The 23,441-nt window shown below is 48.8% G+C and overlaps 1 protein-coding gene across 5 annotated transcripts in view; it reads right to left on the bottom strand.

Annotated features, from left to right (window-relative positions):
• Positions 1–23,441, bottom strand: part of TYW1B (tRNA-yW synthesizing protein 1 homolog B) — a gene marked incomplete at its 5' end in the record, with an annotated part of 108,178 nt that overhangs the window by 13,002 nt on the left and 71,735 nt on the right. For all 5 annotated transcript variants that reach the window (XM_080562857.1, XM_080562858.1, XM_080562859.1 and 2 more), the window contains 2 exons: positions 556–723; positions 14,775–14,885. In XM_080562857.1, coding sequence (XP_080418983.1) covers positions 556–723; positions 14,775–14,885 — 279 coding nt within the window. The remainder of the gene's footprint in view (positions 1–555; positions 724–14,774; positions 14,886–23,441) is intronic.

Genomic DNA, 23,441 nt, shown 5'->3' on the forward strand with positions numbered 1-23,441 from the left:
TATCAACTTCAACTTTGCCAAAATTATAGCTCCAGAAGAAGCAAAATATGTTATTCCAGCTCTGGTTGAAGCGAACAAGGACATCTAGAGCTTCGGAAGGTACTGCCAGGGTCCAGAGGAGGCAAAACACTACCTTAACCTGGTGTGAAGCATAAGTTCCCTACAGAGCTGCATATACCAGTGAAGACCATCACAAAGAAAAATAAGGCAATGAGACAAAAACAGCTCGCCCACCTCAACAAGACTTGCCTTTGCCTCTCTCAAAACACAAAGCAGTGAGCATGACAAAGCACAAGAAACAGTGCAATGAGCTCTTCCTGGACCCATTAAATATTTCATGCTTTGTATCGCTATGGAAGTGCTGTGAGTTATCACGACCAATTGAAACCTGCAGTGGCTTCACTAACTCTCTACAGAACATACTAGGCATTTTTCCCTCCAGAAGTATTCAGCTAGCTCCAGAAAAAAAAATCTGCTCGAATAAGGCAATTGCACATCACTTCCAAGGACAAGGCATGGTGCCTGCTCTCACAGCTTGGCACAGAGGAGTCTCACCTTCTTGTGAGCTATCAGCAGACAGTTGGAGTGTTCGTGCTCACAGGCGATTTCGTAGTCTGGGATGAGTTCGGCCAGCTCCTGGACAAAGCGCACCACCTCTTCGTGCCAGGGGACGTTGGCCATGGTGAGGCTGCTGGCCGAGCTTTCTCCGCAGTACGTCACCCCCTGAGAAGAAACATGGAAACAGTCACTGTCAGCTCAGCCCTTCAAGGTCAGGTCCATTTTACCCCGCTTCGTGCTGCATCTTATGAAAAAGAATCTGGATTCAGGGATAGCCTCAAATCAACCTGTCCCTCGGTGCTTTGGTAACCACTGTCTGCTCAGGCTTCCCCAGCAGTGACACACAGGTCAGGCATTACCCTGCAAAAACTGTTCAAAGCACCCAAACGGATAGTGCTTGGTGGCTCAGGAGCACAAGGGATGTCTGAGGTCGCTTTGCTTTGAAGCATGATGTGTCTCTCAAATGACTAATGCAACAAGTCTGGAGAAGAGGAGGCTGAGGGCAGATCTTACTGCTCCCTACAACTGCCTGAAAGCAAGGTGTGGGGAGCTGGGGGTTGGCCTCTTCTCGCAGATAACTAGCAATAGGACTAGAAGGAACAGCCTCAAGTTGTGCCAGGGGAGGTTCATGTTGGAAATGAGGAGACATTTCTTCTCAGAAAGAGCAGTCAGGCATTGGGACGGGTTGCCCAGGGAGGTGGTGGAGTCACCGTCCCTGGGGGTGTTCAAGGAAAGGTTGGACATGGTGCTTTGGGACATGGTTTAGTGGGTGACATTGGTGGTAGGAGGACAGTTGGACCAGATGATCTTGGAGGTCTTTTCCAACCCTAATGACTGTATGAAGTTGCAGCACGGTGTTTCCAGAGGGGCCCTATGTTCTGCAGAGGTAACGATTCCCCCTCCTGAGCCAAGGCTGCAATTTCTGCCACCATCCCCTACTATTTGCACAAATCTCTTCCTAACTCATTGTAAAAACAGTTCTCCCCAAGCCCCTCCATCTTCTGGCTGTTCAATCTAATTACAAGACAGTTAAAAGTCTATTTTAGCCACAGTCAATTGCTGTAACTGCCCCAGATCAACACCGTTTCGGCAATCTAAACAAAAAGCCCATTTGCCGCCTTCCCATGGTGCCCATGCAAGGAGACCCAGGGAACCGTAGCCTGGGCTGTGTGGATACGTGCTTCTGCAGCTGCAATGGATTGCACATTTCAAGCAAGATGCTCAGTGCTCTTTACTCAACTGTTCCCAACTTGAGATCTCAAGGTTCTTCCCGACTACTGGGCAGTCTACAGAAACAGCAGGATCTTCCCTGTACTTGTGTAAGAGAGGCATTTGCAAATCATTATGCAGCCGTGCGCCCATGGGCTGGGCAGAGTCCCACGGGGCAGCAGAGCCAGTACTGGCAGAGACATGGCTCATTAGGAGAAAGGAGTAGATGTAGGTGCTGGCAGGGCAGGAGCAGCTTGAACCCAGAGAAAGAGCATTAAAATACCTTTCTTTCAAAAGAAAGGGGAAGAAAAAAATCCACAAGCATACAAATTATCCTTCTAGTCTGTGCATGCACAAAGGGCACAATTGAGAGGCTAAAGAAATGTCTAAAAATTAAAAAGGTACAAAAGCTGAACAAAGAGGAGGATTCCTGTGAACCTGGAGATCTTCTGAAGACAAGTGCTAATTAAGTTCAAAGCAGGACAGCAGGACAGAACCGGGCTTTAAAGCTGCAGAATTTGCATGGTCCAGTGCCACTTAACACTTTGCCTTCACTAAGCCAAAAGTGATTCCACGGGGATGAAAGCATCCTCCTCTCCCCAGGGCAAAACCCAGATTTCCCCCTTTTAAAAAAAAAAAAAAAAGTTCCGCTTCTGCCCTTCTGCTCACCTGAGCTGTTTTTCAGCAGCAGCCAAGCACCTAACAACCCCTCAATAAAGCCAGCAAGTGAACACCTCTGGGAAGGAAGGATGAGCGTGTACACCTGGAAGTGAAAGAATTGCACAGGGACATGTGGGAAACTATGGGAAAAAGGACAGGAGCCCTGGTCAGCACCTTGGCATTGGTGCCCTGCCAAAACCTCACCTTCCCAATTCAGCCTGCTTTGCCTCTGGTCTGCTTCCCTGCCCTGCAGTATCGCTGCTCTGACTTCCACAGACAACAGCAAAACACTGTAAAACAACGTCAAGCCTAGACGGAGGTGCTGCTCTCCGTCTTGCATTCACTGCCCCGCAGGCAGAAGAAGCCCAGCACCAAACTCGCAGCTTAAAGGCAGCCCCAGCCCCGGAGCAGACTGCGAGGGTTGGCTGGTTCTGCCCCAGCTGAGCAGGAAAGGACAGACGCAAAGCCCCACAAAGTCAGGGGATTTTAGAAGCCAGGTGGAAAACTTTGCTTGACTAACTCTAGCTGAAGAAACAAGTCACCAACTTCCAAGATTATTTTGTATTTCTCCAGCTTGGTACCAGCAGTGGTGTTCGCATGGATGTCTGCAGGCTGCTCACCGGCACGTACAGGACGCGTGGCATCCTAAAGAAACCCTTGAGCAGGTTCTTTCCAGACCTCACCTACAAGAACAGACAGCGACTGCCAGGCACTCAGTGCTCCAGACCCTCGTTAAAAACCAGCGGCTGGGGGCACTCGTCCAAACTGCTGGGTAGCTACTGGCTTCCAGGCAGACACACAACAGCAACCACACAAGTTGGCATCAGCTAGATGCAAAACTAACACTGGCACCGTAAATCAGCCCAAATACGGCCCCGGAGGAAGGCGACAGGGTCAGAGAGGTGGTGGGCACAGCACAGGGACACAAAATGAAGGTGGACGCTCCCAGGGTGAGCAGGAGGTTCGGAGCTAAGCGGGTGGTGTAGAGCCATTAGTTACATGCCTTGGGGTTAGCCAGTGTTAGTTTTGCATCTAGCTGATGCCAACTTGTGTGGTTGCTGTTGTGTGTAGACACCCAAAAACATAACAGCATTTATAAAAGCTCCCTCCAATTCATGCTAGTCCTGCAATCTTTTGCTTCAGTTAATTCAGAAAATACTGGGAGCTGCGTGGAAAGCAGTCCATCTCTGACCGTCTCCTGCACACACAGAGGGAGGATCAAAATCCCTAAGTTGGTGCTGTAGAGAAATTCTTACTATTTACTTACGAGCAGAATTTATTTGACCACATTAAAAAGCAGCTTGCGATTTTCTGGCCAAAGGCCATCGGAACAGTTTATAATTTCTATAATCCTACCACTCAGTGAGAAGTCCACGTTGCTTTGTGAAATGCTGAGAGCCGAAGCAACTGCCCCAGAACCAGTGTATGCAAGAAGCGGAGGGATTTTCACAAAACTGAGGGGTGCTGATTGCAGATTTCCCCTGACCCTGCCCGCACAAACAACGGCGCCGCCTGCACCCACCACAGCCCCTGCCACTCCTGGCTGCCACAGCACCACTGACTCGGCAGAAATAAAGGTCGTGCAGTGCTGGAACCCCCAAAACCCTTTTCCATGGGGTGGGAAGTACCCAGCACCTGGGGGCTGATATGACAAGCGCTACGAGCATCGGCTGCGCAGAGCACGGACAGCAGCTTCCCACTGCAAACCGGTCTGCAAAGCTCTGCGGCTCACCAGTGTGCACATGAAGAGCACAAGTCTCCCAGAAAGCAATCAGAAAAGCTGTTTCCCTGAAGCACCCTCAGAACTAGTTACTGAATGAAGTGGCGTTGTTCAGAAGATGCTTTCCTCCCTGCTTCGTTCGCAGTGACCCAGAAGACCTGGTTTTCTGCAGCAGTACTCGTGCCCTGCAGCCCAGGCAGCGCAGCTCCACAGGTTCTCCTAGTCCAGAGAAGACAAAGCCACTTCTAGCCCTATAACTTGGAGATTTTTTATTTTAATTTGGAGATATAAATCAGTATCTGAGGAGGTTCAAGTGATCAGTCTTAGCAGTGACCACAATTTCACTTAAGCCTTGCTCCGTCTTTGAGTTAAGGTTTTCATAAATTAGCTCAGCAGTATGAAGTTTTCTGAAGTGTCTTGTTGCTTAGTTCTGCCTTTCCAGATAAAACTCGTTACAGGTGTATTGAAGCAGTTTAACCTGTCATATCACAACAAAGGTCACAAACTCACTGGCACTCAGAAGGGCAAATTCACATAGGAAGCTTGGCTTTTCTTCCAGACAAAAGCCCAAGTCCCCTGAACTCAACACTTCCACTGTTTTGTTCCAAGCACAAAATCCCATCAAGCACGGGCATTTCAAACATGCACTCTCATGTTTTTCTTCTCAAGAACACTTCTCCTACCTGGCACCTGCATCCCCACCATGTTTATGGCACCCGCTCCCAGCTGACATTGCATGCCCCATTCCCAGTTCAGCTACATTAAAGCCAAACATGTCACGTCCAGCAATAAACAGACCTTTAGCAAACACTTGAAATTAAAGCAAGGTGAACCACGCTGTAAGGCAGATGCTTAAAGGGGGGCGCTACGAAGAAACAGACTCATGCTAATTAGAAACTGTGCAAGTTTTGGAACCAATTACTTTCTCGCTGTTAAATTTACGATGACCCTCCTCTATTAATCTGCCCAGGCAAACAATATTTGAGCTGCATGCCATAACTCAGAGCTGGAGCACAAACAGGTTGACTGTGCACAACAGCACACGAATCGGGGGAACACTAAACAGGGAAGTCCATTAATTTTTTTAAGCCCAGCTTTGAAAATCTGAAAAAGACTTTAAGTGTTCTTATTGGAGCAGCCAGCCAAGAAACTAAGATATGCATCTCCAAAGTTCGGCGGTACAGACACAGCTCCATATAGCAATATTTTCCCTTGTTCATTATACAGATTATGATTTGAGCAGCATGAAAAATGGATGACTATGAGGGGGAAAATTCTTAGCGAGCTACAACATGACTCATTCTTTTAATAAACTTCAAAGATATCATTTACAAGCAAAGAAAGCACAGAGGCAAATGGAATAACTAAGTGCTCGGATGGCTGATTAATTCACATGCACAAATCAATGAAAATCAGCTTAGCAGCACACCGAATGAAAGCACATCAGCTTTCAACTTCTCCAACTTCTTAAAACTTGAGTTAATTAAGAGTGCTGATACCACTTAAAAAATGTGAACAGTTGATTAGGGCGGTCATGTTATATTTTTCAGTAATACACGAAGACAGTTATTAAGACATCAAGTATTAAAAAGGAAACTGTTCTATTGTACACCCTAGTGCTTATAGAAAATTCCCTGCAGTAGAAACATCAATGATGCTGCCTCTTAATTAGTCTTTAATACGGATGCTTTAGCATCGTAATCATGCCACACAGCTTTGGGCGAATACCTTGAAAGAAAACCTTTTGAAAAGCAACTCGGATGTTCTTGGTTATGCTGGTGGGAATCCAGAGCACCCTCAGCGAGCGCACTCGGGATTTATGTGCTGCTGTAACAGAGCCAAGCGTGCACAACTGTATTTAAGCAACACGTTGTGCCGAGATGATTACTGCTGTGGCGAGTGAGAAACATGAGAAGCTCACGTCGCCTGCTGCTCGGCACATTTGCTTCGCTGCGATCTGGCTCCTCGCCGGAGATCTCATCAGCTACCAGTCATTTTAATCCACGGGACTATGAAGGAAGGGAAGTAAATATGACAGCACTTTGTTTCTTAGCTCAGATAAAGTGCAGGCTTCCCAACTTAATTACGGAACAAGTGAATTTTCTGAGCTCCAAGCCCACAAATTATACATTTGTTCAATTGAGGCTTTGGTGAATTAACAGAAGAACAGAGCGTCGGCCAAGTGCTCCTGACCTGCTGAGCCACACAGCCACTGCTCCAAAACTGGGGCAGTCCTGTCCCAAGATGAATATAAAAAGCCTCAAATGACATGTTGATAGATCACACACCCTGCAATAAAAATGCTTATGATCTGAGCATCAGCATTGTCCAAATTATATACACAAGCTCTGATGCATGTCTGCTCCTCGCTGGAATGGATTCGGCCTTGTCGGCTGCTTTTTGTTTTTAATAGTCACTTTCAAGTTGATTTAACAAAGGACGTTGGTTTATTTGTGTCAGTTAAATGCGAAGAGCAGGAATGGAAATGGTTAGTTAGGCAGCATAACCCCGATATTTATCGGGAGTTCTCCGGATGCACCACACATACGGCTCCATGCAGATCTGCGCCACAGCAGCCCATAAATCTTCAGCAACTCCCTTGAACTCCTCGCATAAAGGCTAAGCTCTGAAACGCTGGATGTGAACTTTCCTTCCAGCTTTTAGAAGTGAATGATACAGATCTTGCAAGAGAAATGCTCACTGTTAAATCCCCCAGCCACCGCTCCTCATGCCCTCTAAAGAGACCGCACGGAGGCAGGCAGGAGAAGTTAGAAAGACTCAAGACTGGCATGCAAGGGGGAGACTTCAGCCTGACAGCGACTTGCTTTGCTGTGATCCTTCCTATCGTGCTCCAGGTCCCCCAGCTGCAATGGGCTAACGGTGCTAGCCCCCTTCCCCTGCAACAAAGCAAGCAGAGGACAGAAACCATTTCCCCACGTCATTGTTACAAACACCCACAGCAGCGCTGGGCCATCACACGTGGCCAGTTGCCATGAGCTAAAGAGACTTTATATTCTACAACTTCATCTGGTCATAGCTAAAAGCCCCACAAGCCATTCCCATGTGTTGTGCTTCCCACTTATTTTGGAGGCTAATCCCTTTTCTCGTGCTGAAAGCTGCCAGCTACCTCCTTACGCCTGGATGTTCACAGGGGTTGCGCCTTTGCACCCAAGCCCAGTGCAGGACTGCAAAAATTCCTTCTCAGTTTCAGAAATGTATCTGCAACAAAACGCAGGCTTGGACTAAAGACTGACTTTTCAATGACATGATGTGGCAGCTTCACTTGAAGATTCAAGATGTAATCATTCACCTACGTTTGCAATGAAGCTCGTTATCAAGCCTTAATAGGTGCTCCAAGAATGCAAAAAATGCCTGTCAAGCCGAACTCCTCAGACACACCGTGTGTTAGCAACTTTTAGCTGAATCAGCAGAAATATCAAGCCGGCTCCCTGCCTCTGTCACCCGGATGTAAATAATTAAAGGAGGAGATTTCAGCAGAGGCAGCTCGGGACCTACCCAGAAGCTGCCCGTGCCATGTGCAGCCTCGTGCTCCCACCCAGGGCAACTGGGGTGCCCGAACGGCCGGTCCCTGGGGTGGCCCCAACCGCCCCACAGCTCGCCCGGGGGGGTCGCACAGCGCTGCTCAGCCTTGCTGTGGGCACCTCGGCCCCTTCCACGCCTCCTGTCTGGTCCACGCAAAGTGCAGAGATGCTCTTGGGCCCATGGCTTGCTGCTTGGTGCAAACAGCAAGTCTTTTTTGTTTGTTTTTCCCCCCTTCAAGCAATTACACGTTGGTTAGGTTTGTTTTATGGCAGGCACGAGGATAGGTGATTTTTAATTTCGTCTTCTCCTCATCTAACTGGAATGGCACCAAGACTCTGAGTAGCTTTTTGACAGGCAGGGGCAATCACTTATTGGTGCATGTAATTAAAAACTCACTAAAGCAGAGCTCATTTTCCTCATTATTTGAAGCACTTAGTCTTTACTGTTTAAGAGGACAAGACTGAGCAGACTGGGACAGATATGTCCCTCTGGTCCTTCCTCTCAGACATTGACTTGGACATTTTAATTTTGTAGCAAAGCCTCAGATGCTGACCAGGAGCTGCAGCTGCAGAACCTCGTCCTTAGCTCTGCTGAACACGAGTTGGTCCCTGAGCCACGAGCTGGGTGATGTGCTGGAACCAGAGCTATGGCACAGCCACCAAGGACAAGTGCTTTCAAGCAGCTGAACATCAATTTGAGGAATAGAGGAGGGCGACGAAGATGGTCAAGGGCCTAGAGGGGAAGACATGTGAGGAGCAGCTGAGGTCACTAGGCCTGTTCAGCCTGGAAAAGAGGAGGCTGTGGGGGGGAACCTCATCACAGTCGACAGCTTCCTCACGAGGGGGAGTGGAGAGGCAGCTGACCTATTCTCCGTTATCACCAGTGACAGGACCCACGGGAACGGTGTTAAGCTGAGGCAGGGGAAGTTTAGGCTGGACATCAGGGAAGAGGTTCTTCACCGAGAGGGTGGTCGCACACTGGAACAGGCTCCCCAGTGAAGCAGTCACTGCACCGAGCCTGTCTGAATTTAAGAAGAGACGGGACTGCGCACTTAGCCACATGGTCTAAACTTCTGGGCAGACCTGTGCGGTGCCAGGAGTTGGACTTGATTATCCTTGTGGGTCCCTTCCAACTCGGGATATTCTATGATTCTATGAAGGCTTGAGGAAATTCTGTGCAGTGCCACAAATCCCAACCCTGCTCTGCCCAAGCTCCGTGATATAAACAGCCCTTGACCAGAGGACAAACCCAACAGGATTTCTTATTATTTTTCCCTCCTTCAAATGAAAAGGCTGGAGAGAAGCAGCAGGGCTCTGCTCAGGCTGATTTGGAGAGCTGCAAGATGCAGCTTCACTTCAGCAAATACAGATGGCCTCCCCGAGGAGGGCTGGTTCACCTCCAGCACCGAGCAGAGCAACCGCACCTCCCGCACCATCACGGACACAGCTCTGAAGTCAAAAGCCAAGCGTGCAAGGATCAGCCCTTCACAAGCACACTTGCACGCACGCAGTCTTACATCTGTTGGCGGCGCGGAGGGGACGCCTGGGCACAACCACAATTACACATGCAAACGTACCCAGCTGCTCCGTGATCTGCCTGCAGGGCTCAAAGGTCCGCAAGGGTTTTGGGTGCTCGGCTGGCCCTGAGCTAACACAACCCCACAGCATGCTCCACTCATAGGCTATTAGACGAATTCTTTAGGACCTGCTTACATTCTTCCCTTCTGAACACTTTTGCCCCTTTGAGTTTAAGAACAAATATAAATGGCAACATACTGTGTGTTAACAGAAGCCTCTGGCTTTTAAAACAAGAAGAGGGTTTTGCAATGCTTGCCACTACAAAAAGATGAGCTGCGCATCCTAGATATTAAATCTAACAATCAACCCAGTATGACTGTGATAGAGATGTTATGGCATTCAAGTTGACTAATGTAATAAATAAAAGTGATGTGTATTTAATGACCACATGACTGATTCTTCCTTTACTTGGGTTTTTGCACACCAGTAATCAACAGTAATTTCTATTGGCTTAAATAAGAGAACAGGGTCCCACAGAGTTACACTGCTGTAAGATACTCATGTAAATGAGAACAAGTATTAAGCTCTGCAAGAATCTAAATCTCTACCCACTCCACCCTGTGAGCCTCTCTGGAGCAACAGGGGATTAGCTACATTCATTTTAAATGAACGTCATTTATCTCAAGTATTTAACCAGGAAATCCCGCAGAGATGAGCCTCATTTTCTGGCAGATGCTTTGCAGTATCTTGTAATTTTTTTTGTTTATTTGCTTTAAGCATGACCTGGTCTTTGCCTTAACCTATCTCACTGGGGTCTTGGAAAAAAAAACAACAACAAAACACACCCCAAGCACATGCCAAACCGATTCTTTAGTGTTTCATCCTCAAAGAAACATAAGAGGTTACTTCTGATCAAAAAAAAAAAAAATCAGTCTTTTGGAGAAAATACCCATGTCACAAATGCAGCGTGAACGCCACAAATACCACAGCTGGACACAAGGACAATTACACACCGGCAAGAGTTTTTGTTCAGTACATAGAGGAGCCCATGAACAGGAACTGCGACAGCAACGAGTGCTAGGTTTGAACAGTCCTCAACCCTGCCGGGATTCTTCTGGGTCAGAATTTAACTCCCAGCTTTATACATTATCAGACCAAGCACCACTCTGACCACCGTGGGATTATGCCATAGTCTGCGTACGCTTTGCCTGCACAACTGCAAATTCCCCAAGCGTTGGGGCTACGCTTGAGTTACCAATGCAGTCTCTTTGCTGCTGCTGCTGCCCTTTGCCTACGTCTACTCACCTTTTATTCCAGAGCAGTCAAACAGAGGGACAGAGACCCCAGCTTTTGCTTCACCCTGCAGTGCATGGGCAGAAGCAATGGAATAACCTCAACTCATGGAATCACAGGATCATTCAGGTTGGAGAACACCTCTAAGATCATCTAGTCCAGCCTTTAGCCTAGCACTAAGTCCACCACTAAACCATGCTACTAAGTTCCAAATCCACACGCTTCTTGAAGATCTCCATGGACAGTGACTCAACTGCTTCCCCGGGCAGCCTATTCCAATGCCACACAACCCTTCTTTCAGCAAAGAAATTTCTCCTAATTCCAGCTTGTTCATCATCAGGGCAGCTCAAAGGTTTGCACAACACCCCTGAAATCCTCGCAGTGGCTATGTGCCCTGGTGATCCTGCCATGCAAGAGTGCTGATCGCGTGGGTAGGACAGTGGAAAAGGGCTTCACAAACCAGCATTAAAAAAGATGCTGTGGAAAGAAGCTATCTCCAGAACGCACAACTGAGAGCAAAGCAGGGTAGCCTATAAATTCTGTTACATAGGGGTGCCACAGCAGGTGGCAGGCACTGCAGCAACATGACCATCACCAGCAGCGACGGGGACACCACCACCGGTGAACAGAGGACACTTCAGAGGTCAGCAAAGCGAGGAAGCCACCCTGAACACCCCTGTCCCTGTCAGCCTCTCCACCTGGGGCTTGGCTGGAGCCTCCCTCCCTGCAGCAACTCGACTCGATGTTCACGAGCCCCCTGGAGCTGGCTGCTTGACCCTTCTGGCTCAGAAAAAGGGAAAAACTGGTTCCGCTCCCAAGGTGAGAAGCCACGTAATCCATTTGCATTGCAAAGTCACAGATGCACAGCAGCCAGAGGAGAACGCTGTTGTGCCTCCCCGCAGAGCCACATCTTCCACACTTTCGGAACGCGGCTGTTCAGCAGGAACTGGCAGATGAAACTATGCGAAACAAATAAGGCCACTGGCTGGGCTAATCCTGCATTTACTGTGAGCTACTTTCCCTCTGCGGATCACTACGTGCCCACCTTTTGGAGCGAGTGCAATGTTCCAATGAGGCAAGAAAAAGGCAAATTGTTTAAGAACACCTGGCTCTCACAAAAACATCTCATACGGAAATCTGGGAGCACGCCTTTTGCCTTTTTTAGGTCTGTTTAAACACAACCTAATGACAAGCAAATCCCTTGTTCCAGGAAAGCCACCACAAAATTTCTTTGCTTTTTAAAGGGAAGCTTTATTTAGTGAAGGCTGTGGGCAGGGAAGGAAGGCTCTCTCCCCATCACTTCCAGCCAAAGTACAGCAACTAGCAGAGACAAGGGTGGTGTGCGTTGCATCCTCTGGAAAGGCTTTAGCCTGGGTTTTCCCATGTCCTGAGTACTGCTGTTCATACTTCCAAGACTAGAGGCTTTCCTCATGCCTGCAGAGGGCTTTTGTGGCAATGGTGCAGGTACACCAACCACAACCTACTCATGGAGGAAGAAACTGAGGCATGAGGTATCCTGCCCCTTGGCATGAAATGACAAACCACGACCTGGCCCAGATCAGTATCCTGTGAGGCCAGGGTCTGGGAGATGTTTCTGTCCTGCAGCACTAACAGACCTTCCCTTACCTGCTGGAGTATTTCTGAAAACATTCACAGAATCACAGAATGGCCGAGGTTTGAAGGGACCTCTGAAGATTACCTGGTCCAACCCCCCTGCTAAGCAGGATCACCTAGAGCACCTTGCACAGGATGGCATCCAGGTGGGTTTTGAATATCTCCAGAGAAGGAGACTCCACAACCTCTCTGGGCAACCTGTCCCAGTGCTCTGTCACCCTCCCAGTAAAGAAGTGCCCCCTCATATTGAGCCAGAACCTCCTGTGCTTCAGTTTGTGCCCGTTGCCTCTCGTCCTGTCACTGGGCACAACTGAGAAGAGACCGGCTCCATCCTCTTGACACCCTCCCCTCAGATATTTATACACATTGATGAGGTCTCCTCGCAGTCTCCTCTTTTCCAGGCTAAACAGGCCCAGTTCTCTCAGCCTGTCCTTATACAACAGGTGCTCCAGTCCTCTCATCATCTCTGTAGCCCTCCTCTGAACTCGCACCAGTAGTTCTGTTCCATTTAGATGAAAGCATCCTGCTCGCTAATCTAATTAAGCAGAATTAAACGGCATGCACTTCTTTTGAAAAAAACAAAACCCAACAAGACTGCTAACTTACGTCAGTGCACAAAAACTCCCAAATCCACCCAACAACTCATGGCCAGCAGGCACCACAAGCACCCACCTTCCTTCCTCATCCTGTGACCCCTGCAAGCCCCCCTGCAGCCTGGTGCGCGGCTGGTTCCTGAGTGAGGCCAAACCCTCAGCTACCCCACTGTGCCGCATGGCTTTTGTGCAGTGCCATGCAGCCCCCCTCCACCTCAGTTACTACTTCTGCAAACAGGGTGAAGTGCTCAGTATACATCCTTTCCCTGGAGTAAAGTCATCGCTGCTTGAGAACTGAGAAGCACCTTGAAGTGCCCAGTTCAAAGGCAACGTTTTTGATGGAAGCAGCTTGGGCAGGAGCCTGGCCCGGCTGGGTAAGCACCATGAGTCAATCCCTGACCACCTCAGGGGGCTTCTCATCTACTCCCCCAACAGTCCAGGCCATGATTTTGCCAGGGAGGAGTTGCTGGGAGCGCTGAGAACCGCAGCTGTGAAGCTGAATCCTTCCCCAGGCAAAGGGAACTGCAGCCTTGGAGGAGACAGATGTTTGCCCTGGAGAGCGCTCAGGGGAATCTGCACTCGGAAACATTAATTAGTAAAAATGAAACAGGTGTAAGTTAATCAAAGTCTCTACATGACAGAGCAGTCTAAGTAGCATGTACAGCCTCACCCTCCACACTTGGCATGCACTCATCTCTGTCTTCCTCACTGCTGCAAGGAAGGGTCTTGTACCATCAGGCTGCAGGGAGACAGGGAGGAGATGCAAGGTGGAAGGGTCCCGCAGGAGCAGCTCTTCTGCCAGGTTTTACTTTACTTATAAAACAGTCTGACATGCATTGTAAAACTGAGGGTTTTTCCCCCCCCCCAAACCATACTCAGCATCTTAGTTTGTATCAAGCTATCAACTTCAGCAGCACATTCAAAGACAAGAAGAACTCCCAATAGTGATAATATCATAGAATTATAGAAAGGCTTGGGTTGGAAGTGACCTTAAAGGTCATCCAGTTCCAACCCCCCTGCCATAGGCAAGGATGCCACCCACCAGACCAGGTTGCCCAAAGCCCCATCCAGCCTGGCCTCGAGCACCTCCAGGGCTGGGGCATCCACAACTTCTCTGAGCAGCCTGTGCCAGTGCCTCACCGCCCTCTGAGTGAAGAATTTCTTCCTAATGTCTAATCAAATCTATCCTCTTTTAGCTTAAGACCACCCCCTTTGTCCTATCATTATCTACCCAAGGAAAGAGTTCTTCTCCATCCTTCTTGTAAGACCCCTTTGGGTTTTGTTTCATAAGGAAATTGCAGCAAACTTTTTTCTTCAAAGCAGCAGTAAATAAAGGTTTTACTAAGGGAAGAAAAATGAAAAAAGGAAAAAGAAAGGAAAGCGCAGAAGTAATAGGGTTGGAAATATGCAGACCTGAGGTAGACGTGCTGGTCTGCAGGGGGAGCTGCTGGAAGAAAACGCTGATGATGACTCCTTACAGAACACATTGTGATATATATATATATTTTTTTTCATTCTCTGTATACTAAATTGATTAATCCCAAGATAAAGCACCTCCTGCCCTACTGTATCTCACATGCTCCTGTTAGTTGCTCTTCCAGTCCCGAGGACAGTATTTCCTCCTGTTTTGCACAGCCTGATGAATACTACATCAGTGAGTCAGACATTATCGCCTTTCCCCCGGCAGAATTTGAGACCACGGTGGGAAGAATAATGCCACAAACTACCAGCCTGTCCTAGAACATTTTGCTTAAAATGTTGGCTGACATAAAAGAAACAAGTCTAAAACTATTTATCTGTCCCTGCTTTCATGAGAAATACAAAAAAGCCCGGAGGGTTATGATTCTGTTGGGCAGAAATTGATGTCAGCTGCCACAAAGCTGGTCTCGCATAACACTGAAGACTATGCTGAACACACGTATAAGGCATTTGAAACCTGTCTGCCTGATGTTAAAAGCAAGAGATATGTTCCTTATACATGAGCGAAACCTTTGGAAGAAGGAAACTTTAACACTGTTTATGTGGGAAACAGGGAGGAAAAAGGTAAAATACTGATGTGCAACTCACCTTGACCTCGATGAAGTCTGGTTTACCCAGGGATACCAGGTCAGCATAGGCTTTGAGTTCATCCACGTTCCAAGCTTTCACCAGTGTCAGCCTATAGACTGTACGCTGTTGCTGTAAAAAAAAAATAAATAATAATTCATTACCAATCGACACTGACACATGGATGATGTTCCAGCCTTCCACACAGCTTCAAATAGGAGAAAAAAAAAAACCATTAGTTTATTCCAAGAAGCCACAGCGTAAGACAAAGCAGAGCCGAACCAGGAGCCACCTCACTTGTTCTTCAAAGAAAGCTCCACATCTGTGAGCTGAGCCACCTTTTGCTCTACAAAGCCCCATCTCCTCTCTATAAAACCCAGGCCACTTTATTTTCACAGGAGCTTTTACTTATTTGGAAAGTAACCAGGAAGTTTCTCACTTTAATTTGCTTTCCCAGGCTTAAAATCTCACCATTAGTTGCTCTACGGCTATTTTATTTCCTCCAGCTGGATCACCTGGCCCTGGTCACTTTTGGACAGGCTGAACAAGGACAGACAAAGCACTGCCTGCCCCTGTCCGATAACTCTTCCAGCACATTAGGTACAACATTGCAGAGAAAAGGCTCTCGGGTGATCAGTTACGCTGAACATTTTATTGGAAGCACAAAGTGACAGCTAAAAATCACAGCCAGGAAACAGTGCAAGTACCTCACTTAGAACCTACTGTTACAACAAGTGTGGCACAAACTGCTACGGACAACCACGGTACCTGCAGCACTCGCGGCTACAAGAGCAGCACCCACCCCTCGCTGCCCTCCGCATCCCCGGCAGACCCGGTCCCTCCATTCCCGTGCCGAAGACGAGCCAGCTGAGCGCTGCGGGCAGCTCGCGCCGCACCAGGATGCCCCGGCTGGATTTATCCCCGTGCACTGCTCCAGGCAGCACTCTGAGAACTTCTCTCCTTGGAGTTACTCAGATGCCTCCTCCAAGGGCTGCTCTCTGCAGCAGTTACTGGTGACAAAAGGACTTTGGCCATCAACGCATCCTTAATCACTTGGCCATGGGATGGATCCAGCCTCCCTGCCGTCATCTGCCCCTTTCCCCTCTCCTTCCCTTCATCTTCCACTAAATTCTAGAGGTAGGTGAAACACAGCGTTCTGGACAAAACTCCGGTTAGATTTTCTGGATTAACTCACTGCACTCGCTCAGCACATCAGCTGCATGATGTGACAAAGGCCACTGTGCACCAAGGCCAGGATTTCACAGCACAGCAAGGGCTGGAGTCAGGTTCTCCAGCTCCACAAAGTCCAGACTTTCATCACTTGAATTAAGAGATTCTCCCTTACCTATTAACATGTCTGTGGCATACAGGTTACTTCAATTTCAATGCCACTTGTGGTACACTATTCAGTTTATTCCATTTTTTCCCCAGCACAAAACAATGAGGTAATAAGGATATCTGCTGCTGAACTGAACTTCTCATCACAAAACCTCAGACCTTTATGCACTGCAATGCCCTCACGGCATCCCACTGGCTAGGGCAAAGCCAGGACAGGGGCCAGGACACTGAGTTCAAGGCTCTGTTTTAGGAGTTCACCCTATCACCCTTCCCCAGATAAAATGAAGTTTCCCGCTACCTATCTATCCCAGCCACATACTGCTTCTGCAGGTCCCTCTGGCCTACAAACAATATAAGTGAATTTTGCCCTCTGTGTAAAAATCAAATCATCACCGTCCTAAAACAACATGCAAGTGTTTTCCATGGAAAAAAAAATTAAACCAATATTCTTCACCAGTTTACTATGGAAGCGTTCCAGATTATTAACAAGTAACTAGAACACAAACAAAAAAAAAAGGAGCACCTCCTTCCTCCGGCTAACAGCAGAGGAGAGCAAGGGGCGAGCCTTTCGGGTGCTGGGCTATGTGCAGGGAACTAAAAGCCAATAAAAGCATATCCAACACACTCAGTGCCTGCTGCCTGTCATCTTGAGAGCCTAAAGCACCAGGTAAACCTGCTACACTCTCCAGGGATAAGTGTAAGAGAAGACTTAATTCCTACAAGGATTCAACAGCGTTTTGAGAAAATAATTCTATAGTGTAGCATCTTTATTACAGAAGTCTGTGGAAGAGTAACTTCAATTAAAGAACAATTGAGAGAATGATTACTGAAGGTCAATTATTCTGTGAACTGAAATACTTTACACATAGCTGATAAACTCTGTTTTACGCGTAGCATATAAATACATATTTAGAAATGAGAGACTGCAAAATAAATGCATCATTTAGCAGGGAAATAAGAAACCAGAGGGAAAATATCTAACAGGAGGAAAAATGCCGATACGTGCGTGCCTGTCAATCGTCTGAAGTGATTAGATACCCAATTAATCAAGAAATGTCTCCCCAAAGGTCAGCCCAGTGGTAAACAAATGCAGGCAGCTTCAAGGCAACAGTAAATAAAGTCATGTTTTTAATACCAGCCCTCAAAGCCTGCTGATACAGACCCATCCTACAGAGCCAGTCCTCAGAGATCAGCAGATCAGGTCCCCGGTGCAATCAGCAGAGTCGGGGGTCCAACACGAAGTGAAGCCTTTAGGGTTGTGGTTTTTTTTTCCAATAGGATATTTTTGTGCTAAAATTAAGAGCAGATTTCTGGACGTCTCTGTTGTGCACAGAAAGCGTAAGCTGGCAATGAGCACGCGGCAACTGGGACAAATCCATCCTGTTTAAACCAGCAAGGGTAGCACCGCCACTGCTGGCTGAATAATCCGCAGCACTGGAGGATATAAAACAGGAAAAAAAACTTAACAGGGAGAAATAAAATACAGGAAATCCATATGCGGGAGGTGGGATGAAAGTCTTACAAAATCTACTTGATCTTCACACAGCAGACACTATTCGGGGAATTTGAAGACATCGCACTTGTAACAGAACACTGGACCGGGCAGAAACTGGTCTCAAGTGCCGGAATGAAAAATATCAGCGCATGCATGGAAAGCTCCAGTAGACTAATGAACGAAATTTATAGCTAGCTAAAGTGTGAAGCGGAACAACTGCTTCATATCACCTCTGCCAAGCAAGGAGGGTACGACCTGCCAGTAAATGAAGCGCTGGCAGTTCAGGAGGGCGCTGATACCCCAGAAGACACGTGTGACAAGCCTAAGTCATTTAGCGCGCTGCCACGCTGCTTGGAGCAAGCTTAGAAAATACCCGAGTGTTCTCCCCAAATTCCACTTCTTTAAGGGATCTCCAAAGGGAGAGAAGCCATTTCCTGCTGCAAAGGCTGCAGAGGACCACTCACAGCCAGAGGTGAGCAGCGATCCTAGCTGGCAGCAACAACTGAGGTGACTGCAGGAAGGTGGCTCTGGGAATGCCACGCTGCCATTTCAGGGGACCACTGTGATTCTTGGCACGGGGACACGCTGGTTCACCCTCCATCCCCTGGGGGCAGAGGAGCGTGCCAGAAGTACCCACGTCCCCTAGGAGACCACGCTGGAGGGGGCTGCCCGCAGCTCAGGAGCGAGCCAAGCACGTTCACTGCCAAAATACAGCAGAAGCAACGCGTTTAAAAAAACAACCGCAAGTCTTTCCTGCTGAAACCTGTGTGAAATCAGATTGCAAAGATTAACAAACATGGTTATTGAAAAGCAAACCGACACATGCTTGGTTCTGATCAGCCAGCCCTCCGCCCCGCACTTACGGCCATCGCCGGGACCTGCCAGCACCAAAGGTTTCTTGGTCGCTCTTACACACAGCTCCAAAACGGGGCACACAAAACGGGGCTCCCGTGGGGCTCATAAACATGGGGCTGACCCTACCGAGCCCTGCATCCTGCTGGGGTCACGGGCACAGCCTCCAGCACTGCTCAGCTCTTTATGCACCCTTCAGAGCGTGTTTCCCAACCAACAGTGCAGCGGCCGGGCGCAGGGGCCGCAGGACGAGCTGCCCTGCCTCGTGCCACCGCCGCGGGGAGGCTGCCAAGGGAGAGCTGCCCAAGGCACGCGGCCAGCGACGGCTGCTTGTGGCGAGCCGGCAGCCGTGACCAAAACTCAACCGTACTAGCACGAATTTTGCAGTAATACAAACATTCACAAAAAGTCCTGGGCCGTTAGAGGACATGCACGTGCAGCAAGCTGCCAGCCTCCCTCCCCTGTCCTCCTGTGTCTGAGGCCCGGTCACTTGCCGTCTTGCAAGCCAGGACGAGAGGGGACAACTCTCTGCCCAGCACCTCGGTGCTGCAAACACTGGTGTTAAAGTCAGACCATCTTATTTTTTCTATCTCATATCAAGAATGGGTTTTAGGGGCTAATCCCTAATCCCCATGCTTTGCTCTCAACTCTAGCAGTTTGCTCCCTCTCCCATGTCGAAACCGGGCTGAGGCATGCAAACACTTTTCCCACAAATGTTTTTTTTACACTCATTCTATAGAGGGAGTAAACCTAAATGCCACAAAGAGTGGTTTGAAGCTCCCGCTGAACACACCAGGGGGGTGTCAGATACAGCACGAGTGGTTTGGTGGAGAGGACGAAATGCTATTGATTTACTTTCACCACAGCACTTTCTAATGTACATCAAGTAAAATACTTCCAGCATGCTTTTTTCTTGGGGCAATGACGGCCGCCAAGAAGAGCTGTTTCTCCCATTTAAACCTCAGCTTTAATACTCACAAATAGATGCCCTCCATCATTTGAGGAGTCTAACTGTAAAGTTCAAGTACTTCATAAAACCAAAACTGCTGCAGGCGCAGTACGAGGGCTCCTTCCCCGAGGGGCAGCAGTAACCAGCAGTTAGTAACTGCAGTCCCTGTCTGCTATCCCTCACTTCTACAGCTGATGCATCACAAACTGTTAATTAATCATTACCGGCAGTGAGGAAAGCCAGTAAAGAGAACTAAACTGCTGGAGGTATACCAACAAAAAGTTGGATAAATCAGATGTTAGCGCTGTGGCTGAAGAAACCTCTTTGCAGCGGGGAACATCTCTCACGTGCCATCTGAGCAGGGAAGAGAATCAGAATGGCTGCGGGGCTAATGGTGCAAAGTGTTAGGCACAATCCTTACAGACTGCTGGCAGTACAAACACACAACCCTGTTTTATTAATGTATTATTTGTATTTGCTTGTACAATAGGGCCCCAGGAGGTTCTCTTAAGCGCTCGAAAACAAGAAATAAGAGCTTAAGCCCTGAGAATTTAATGATCTAAAACATCAGGATATAAAAACAGACTGCAATGCTTTACGCCCCACGTTTCCAGGAAAAGCAACCATTATTTCACTTCAGACAGCCATCAGAATAACATTACTGTAAAAGAAAAAGTTAATATGGTAACGATCCTTTCAAATGGGTGAAAGTTGAGGGCGTGGAGCCGAATACATGTTGATGTCTAAGGGCTCTTGATGCAAAGCAGCAGGCGTGGGGCTGCGGCTGCCCCTCCGTGGTCTGGGGGTGCTCCAAGCTCCTGCCCGAGGACAGAGCTGCTGGGGCAGCTGTGCAAGCCCACGGGGTGGCAGAGAAGACGAAACATGGAAGAGAAAACACAAGAACGTGTCCTTGTAAATAAACACCTGGTGGGGGAGTAAAGCAGGTGAAGACAGACCCTTCCCAGCAGTGCCCAGTGGAAGGAAAAGTGGCACAAGCTGAAGCAAAGGAAATTGCACTAAAAAACTAATTTCTATGGGGAGGGTGATTAAACACCGGAATTTTTTGCCCAGAGAGGCTGAGGAGTCCCCGTGCTCACCCAACCAGGATTAGTGCTGGGCAAACTGCTCGGGCTGACGCTACTTGCAGCAGGAGAGATGAGATGGGACCAGACCATCGCTGGAAGCACCTTCCCACCTCAGCAGCTCCTGTTCTGCCTGTTTAGAAGGTGCCAGTTGCCACAGCAGCGTAACAGATTTCTCTGAAGTCCCTTGTGGAAAGGGGACCAAGGGCAGCCCACCCAGCGCCTCCACAATGAACAACTCAAGGCAGCAGTTTTAGAGAACCTTCCCTTTGGTCGGATGTTGTAGCACAAAAGCCACAATTTGGGATGGCAACAGAAAGTATACGCTGAGGCCGAAGGACAGCAGGCAGGGGAGCCCCACCAGCCAGCGAGGTCTAGTCGAAGGAGATTCAACAATAACAGCTCAGACCCGGGTGAGGAACTGGGAGCACGGAGAAAAGAGCAGTCGGGCATGCTGAACTGAACCTATTCAGGGCTGGGGAAGCCAGAATAACCAGCATAAAGTAATATAACAGAAATCATGGGGCGCACCAAGGGGTTATGTGCTACAGTGCCTGCAGCCCCGTGGCAGGAGCCAGGCTGGGGGCAGGACGCAGCCTGGCCCCGACACAACGCGGTGCTCTGGGCACCCGCCGAGTCCGCTGACCCAGCCGGGCAAGCTGAGGGCATTCCTCGGCCGCTTTCAGCCTTTTCCTGATGGAGAGCACAGCTGAAGAACACGCTCTACAAAGAGCCGATCTCAGAAACGGAATAACTGAATAACCGACTATTAAAGGATTATTATTTTTTTCAGATATGAACACTCCAGAGCCTAACGAAGTCGCCTGGCCAGCACTGCTTGGCTGCACTCCAGTCCCAGAGGAGCAGCCAGGGAAGGGTCTCCTGGTGGGGCGGGAGCAGAGTGGGACGCTGGGCTGCGACTCCCCTGCCGTGCGCCATCTGCCCTCACTTTGTCCCTACAAGGACCCCAGCAGGACCCCGGTAAGGTCACAGGGCATTTACTGCATGCCCAGGAACTAAGGCTGGAGGGGTCTGGCCTGCAGCCCCCCGGGAGGTGAAGTAACACCATCGCTGCGCTCCTCCAGGACCTGGCGTGCGCTCTGTGTCCCGGGGTCCCTGCAGGAACACCCTTTTCTGCCTTGCAGCCTCCTCCCTGTCCAGCTCAGGGGTCAGCAACGCTTTTTCTTATGCCCTTGATAAATCAGTCAGCTCAGGAGATGCTGCCTGGAGAGAGGTGACAGGAGGTGCTGTTGAGAAAGCACCACAGCAGCAGCGAGCGCTGGTCACAGCTTCCTCTGGAAGCACAAAGCAGATCTCTGAGAGGTGCCAAAACAGCACCGTGAGGGCTTGTGCTGCTACTTAAGGATAAATAGCGCCAGGTATCGCAAATCCTGCATGCTGGGAGATGTTCCTGCAGGTCCCTGGGAGCAAAGGCAAAAGGACAGCAACGTGGTCCTGAGACCCTGCCCTGTTCCGATGAACCTCTCCATAGCTCACCCAGAGCCTCGTGTACAAAAGGCTGTAATGGAAGCCTTCTGCCTGCCCAGGACACCGGGCATATGGGTGGAAACTCGGCAGTTTTATACAAATACCCCTCACTTTCTCAAACCTTCGCTCTGGTTACCACAGCAGACTTCTCTAAAATACAGCACTGTCATTTATTTAGAACTGTATGTAGCGGCTGGTCCAAAGGCACCTCAACATAGACTGCTGACCAAGAAATATCTTAAAAACAAACAAACAAAAAAACACAGAATACACTGAGAACCCTATTCAACACACGCACACACCGGGTCACCCCCCTTTCCAAGTCTTTCAAACCTTGTTCTTTGTAGGACACACCATGTAAGCGTCGACAGCACGCCAAGAAACCCAGATACTGCTCCTTCTCTCTCATTGCATTCTAAAACTATGTACCAACAGTCATGCTTTTGTAACAGGGTCCAAAATGCAAATAACAAGGGTCAGCTTGGCAACACCTCAGACAAAGGAATGAGGAACCAACCTGGCGAAAAGCAGCATTTTCCCCCTAGGCAGCTCTTGCTAAACTCTCTCCAAGCTACCCCCCAAAGCACTGCGCTCCTTGAATGCCAAAGCAGGGCACAAAGAACAAACAAACCAACCAGAGTCAAGGGAAGAATACTTGCCATAACAAAATACTTCATTATCTGGATCTAAGATGCTGGTCTCTCTCTGAGATGACAGAAACCTAAGTTTTCTGTCTCAAAGGAGTGTCTCATGCCCTGGTCCTGCAGCAGCAGCACTCCGCGGGCAGAGCTCAAAGCCGTGATGGGGCCAGCAGAGGGATGCAGCTCCTTTTCTCCGTCCTACACCGGGCCAGCCGACACCCAGCTGAAGCCACCAACAGCCCCGAGGCAGTTACATTTTCCTTTGAAACCATCCTAGAAGTTTCCAAGTCTTAAAATTTTGCCTCTGGCCAAATTTCAAAGCCAAACGATCCAACACACCCCAGGCTCCCAGGCAGGCCCACGAGGTGACACCACTCTCCTGGTCTCCCCTGTCCCAGAATACGTTAATAAAGGTTTCACGTCAGCTTGACAAAGTGCTCCCTTCTTGCTTCAATAACCAAGAGAGATTTGGGCTTTTTTTTTTTTTTTTTTTTTAAATAATTTCCTTTTAATTCCCTCCTCCTCGACATTCATCTTCTTGCAGATCAAATAAAATTATTCTTCATAAAACGTCCCAGGTCTAATCTCAGGAGGAAGAGGGAGGGGTGAGCACATCACGCGTGCTGCAGGCAGCGGCTTGCTGGATCGATGGGTTTGTACGAGTTCAGCAGCTCCCTTCTCCGGCTGGGGCAGGGAGGCAGAAGGAGCACGATTTGACCTCGTGGGACTGCAGGAGGCCGGGGCAAACGTAACGAGGGCAAAGATCGGACAAACCTCCTCCTCCAAACCACGCTCTGGGATCCTACAAGACCCCTACCTTGGATTGTGTCACTTGGACTCGTT

The sequence above is a fragment of the Anser brachyrhynchus genome, assembly GCF_964034855.1.
Source record: "Anser brachyrhynchus genome assembly, chromosome: 20".
Classification (NCBI taxonomy): Eukaryota; Metazoa; Chordata; class Aves; order Anseriformes; family Anatidae; genus Anser; species Anser brachyrhynchus.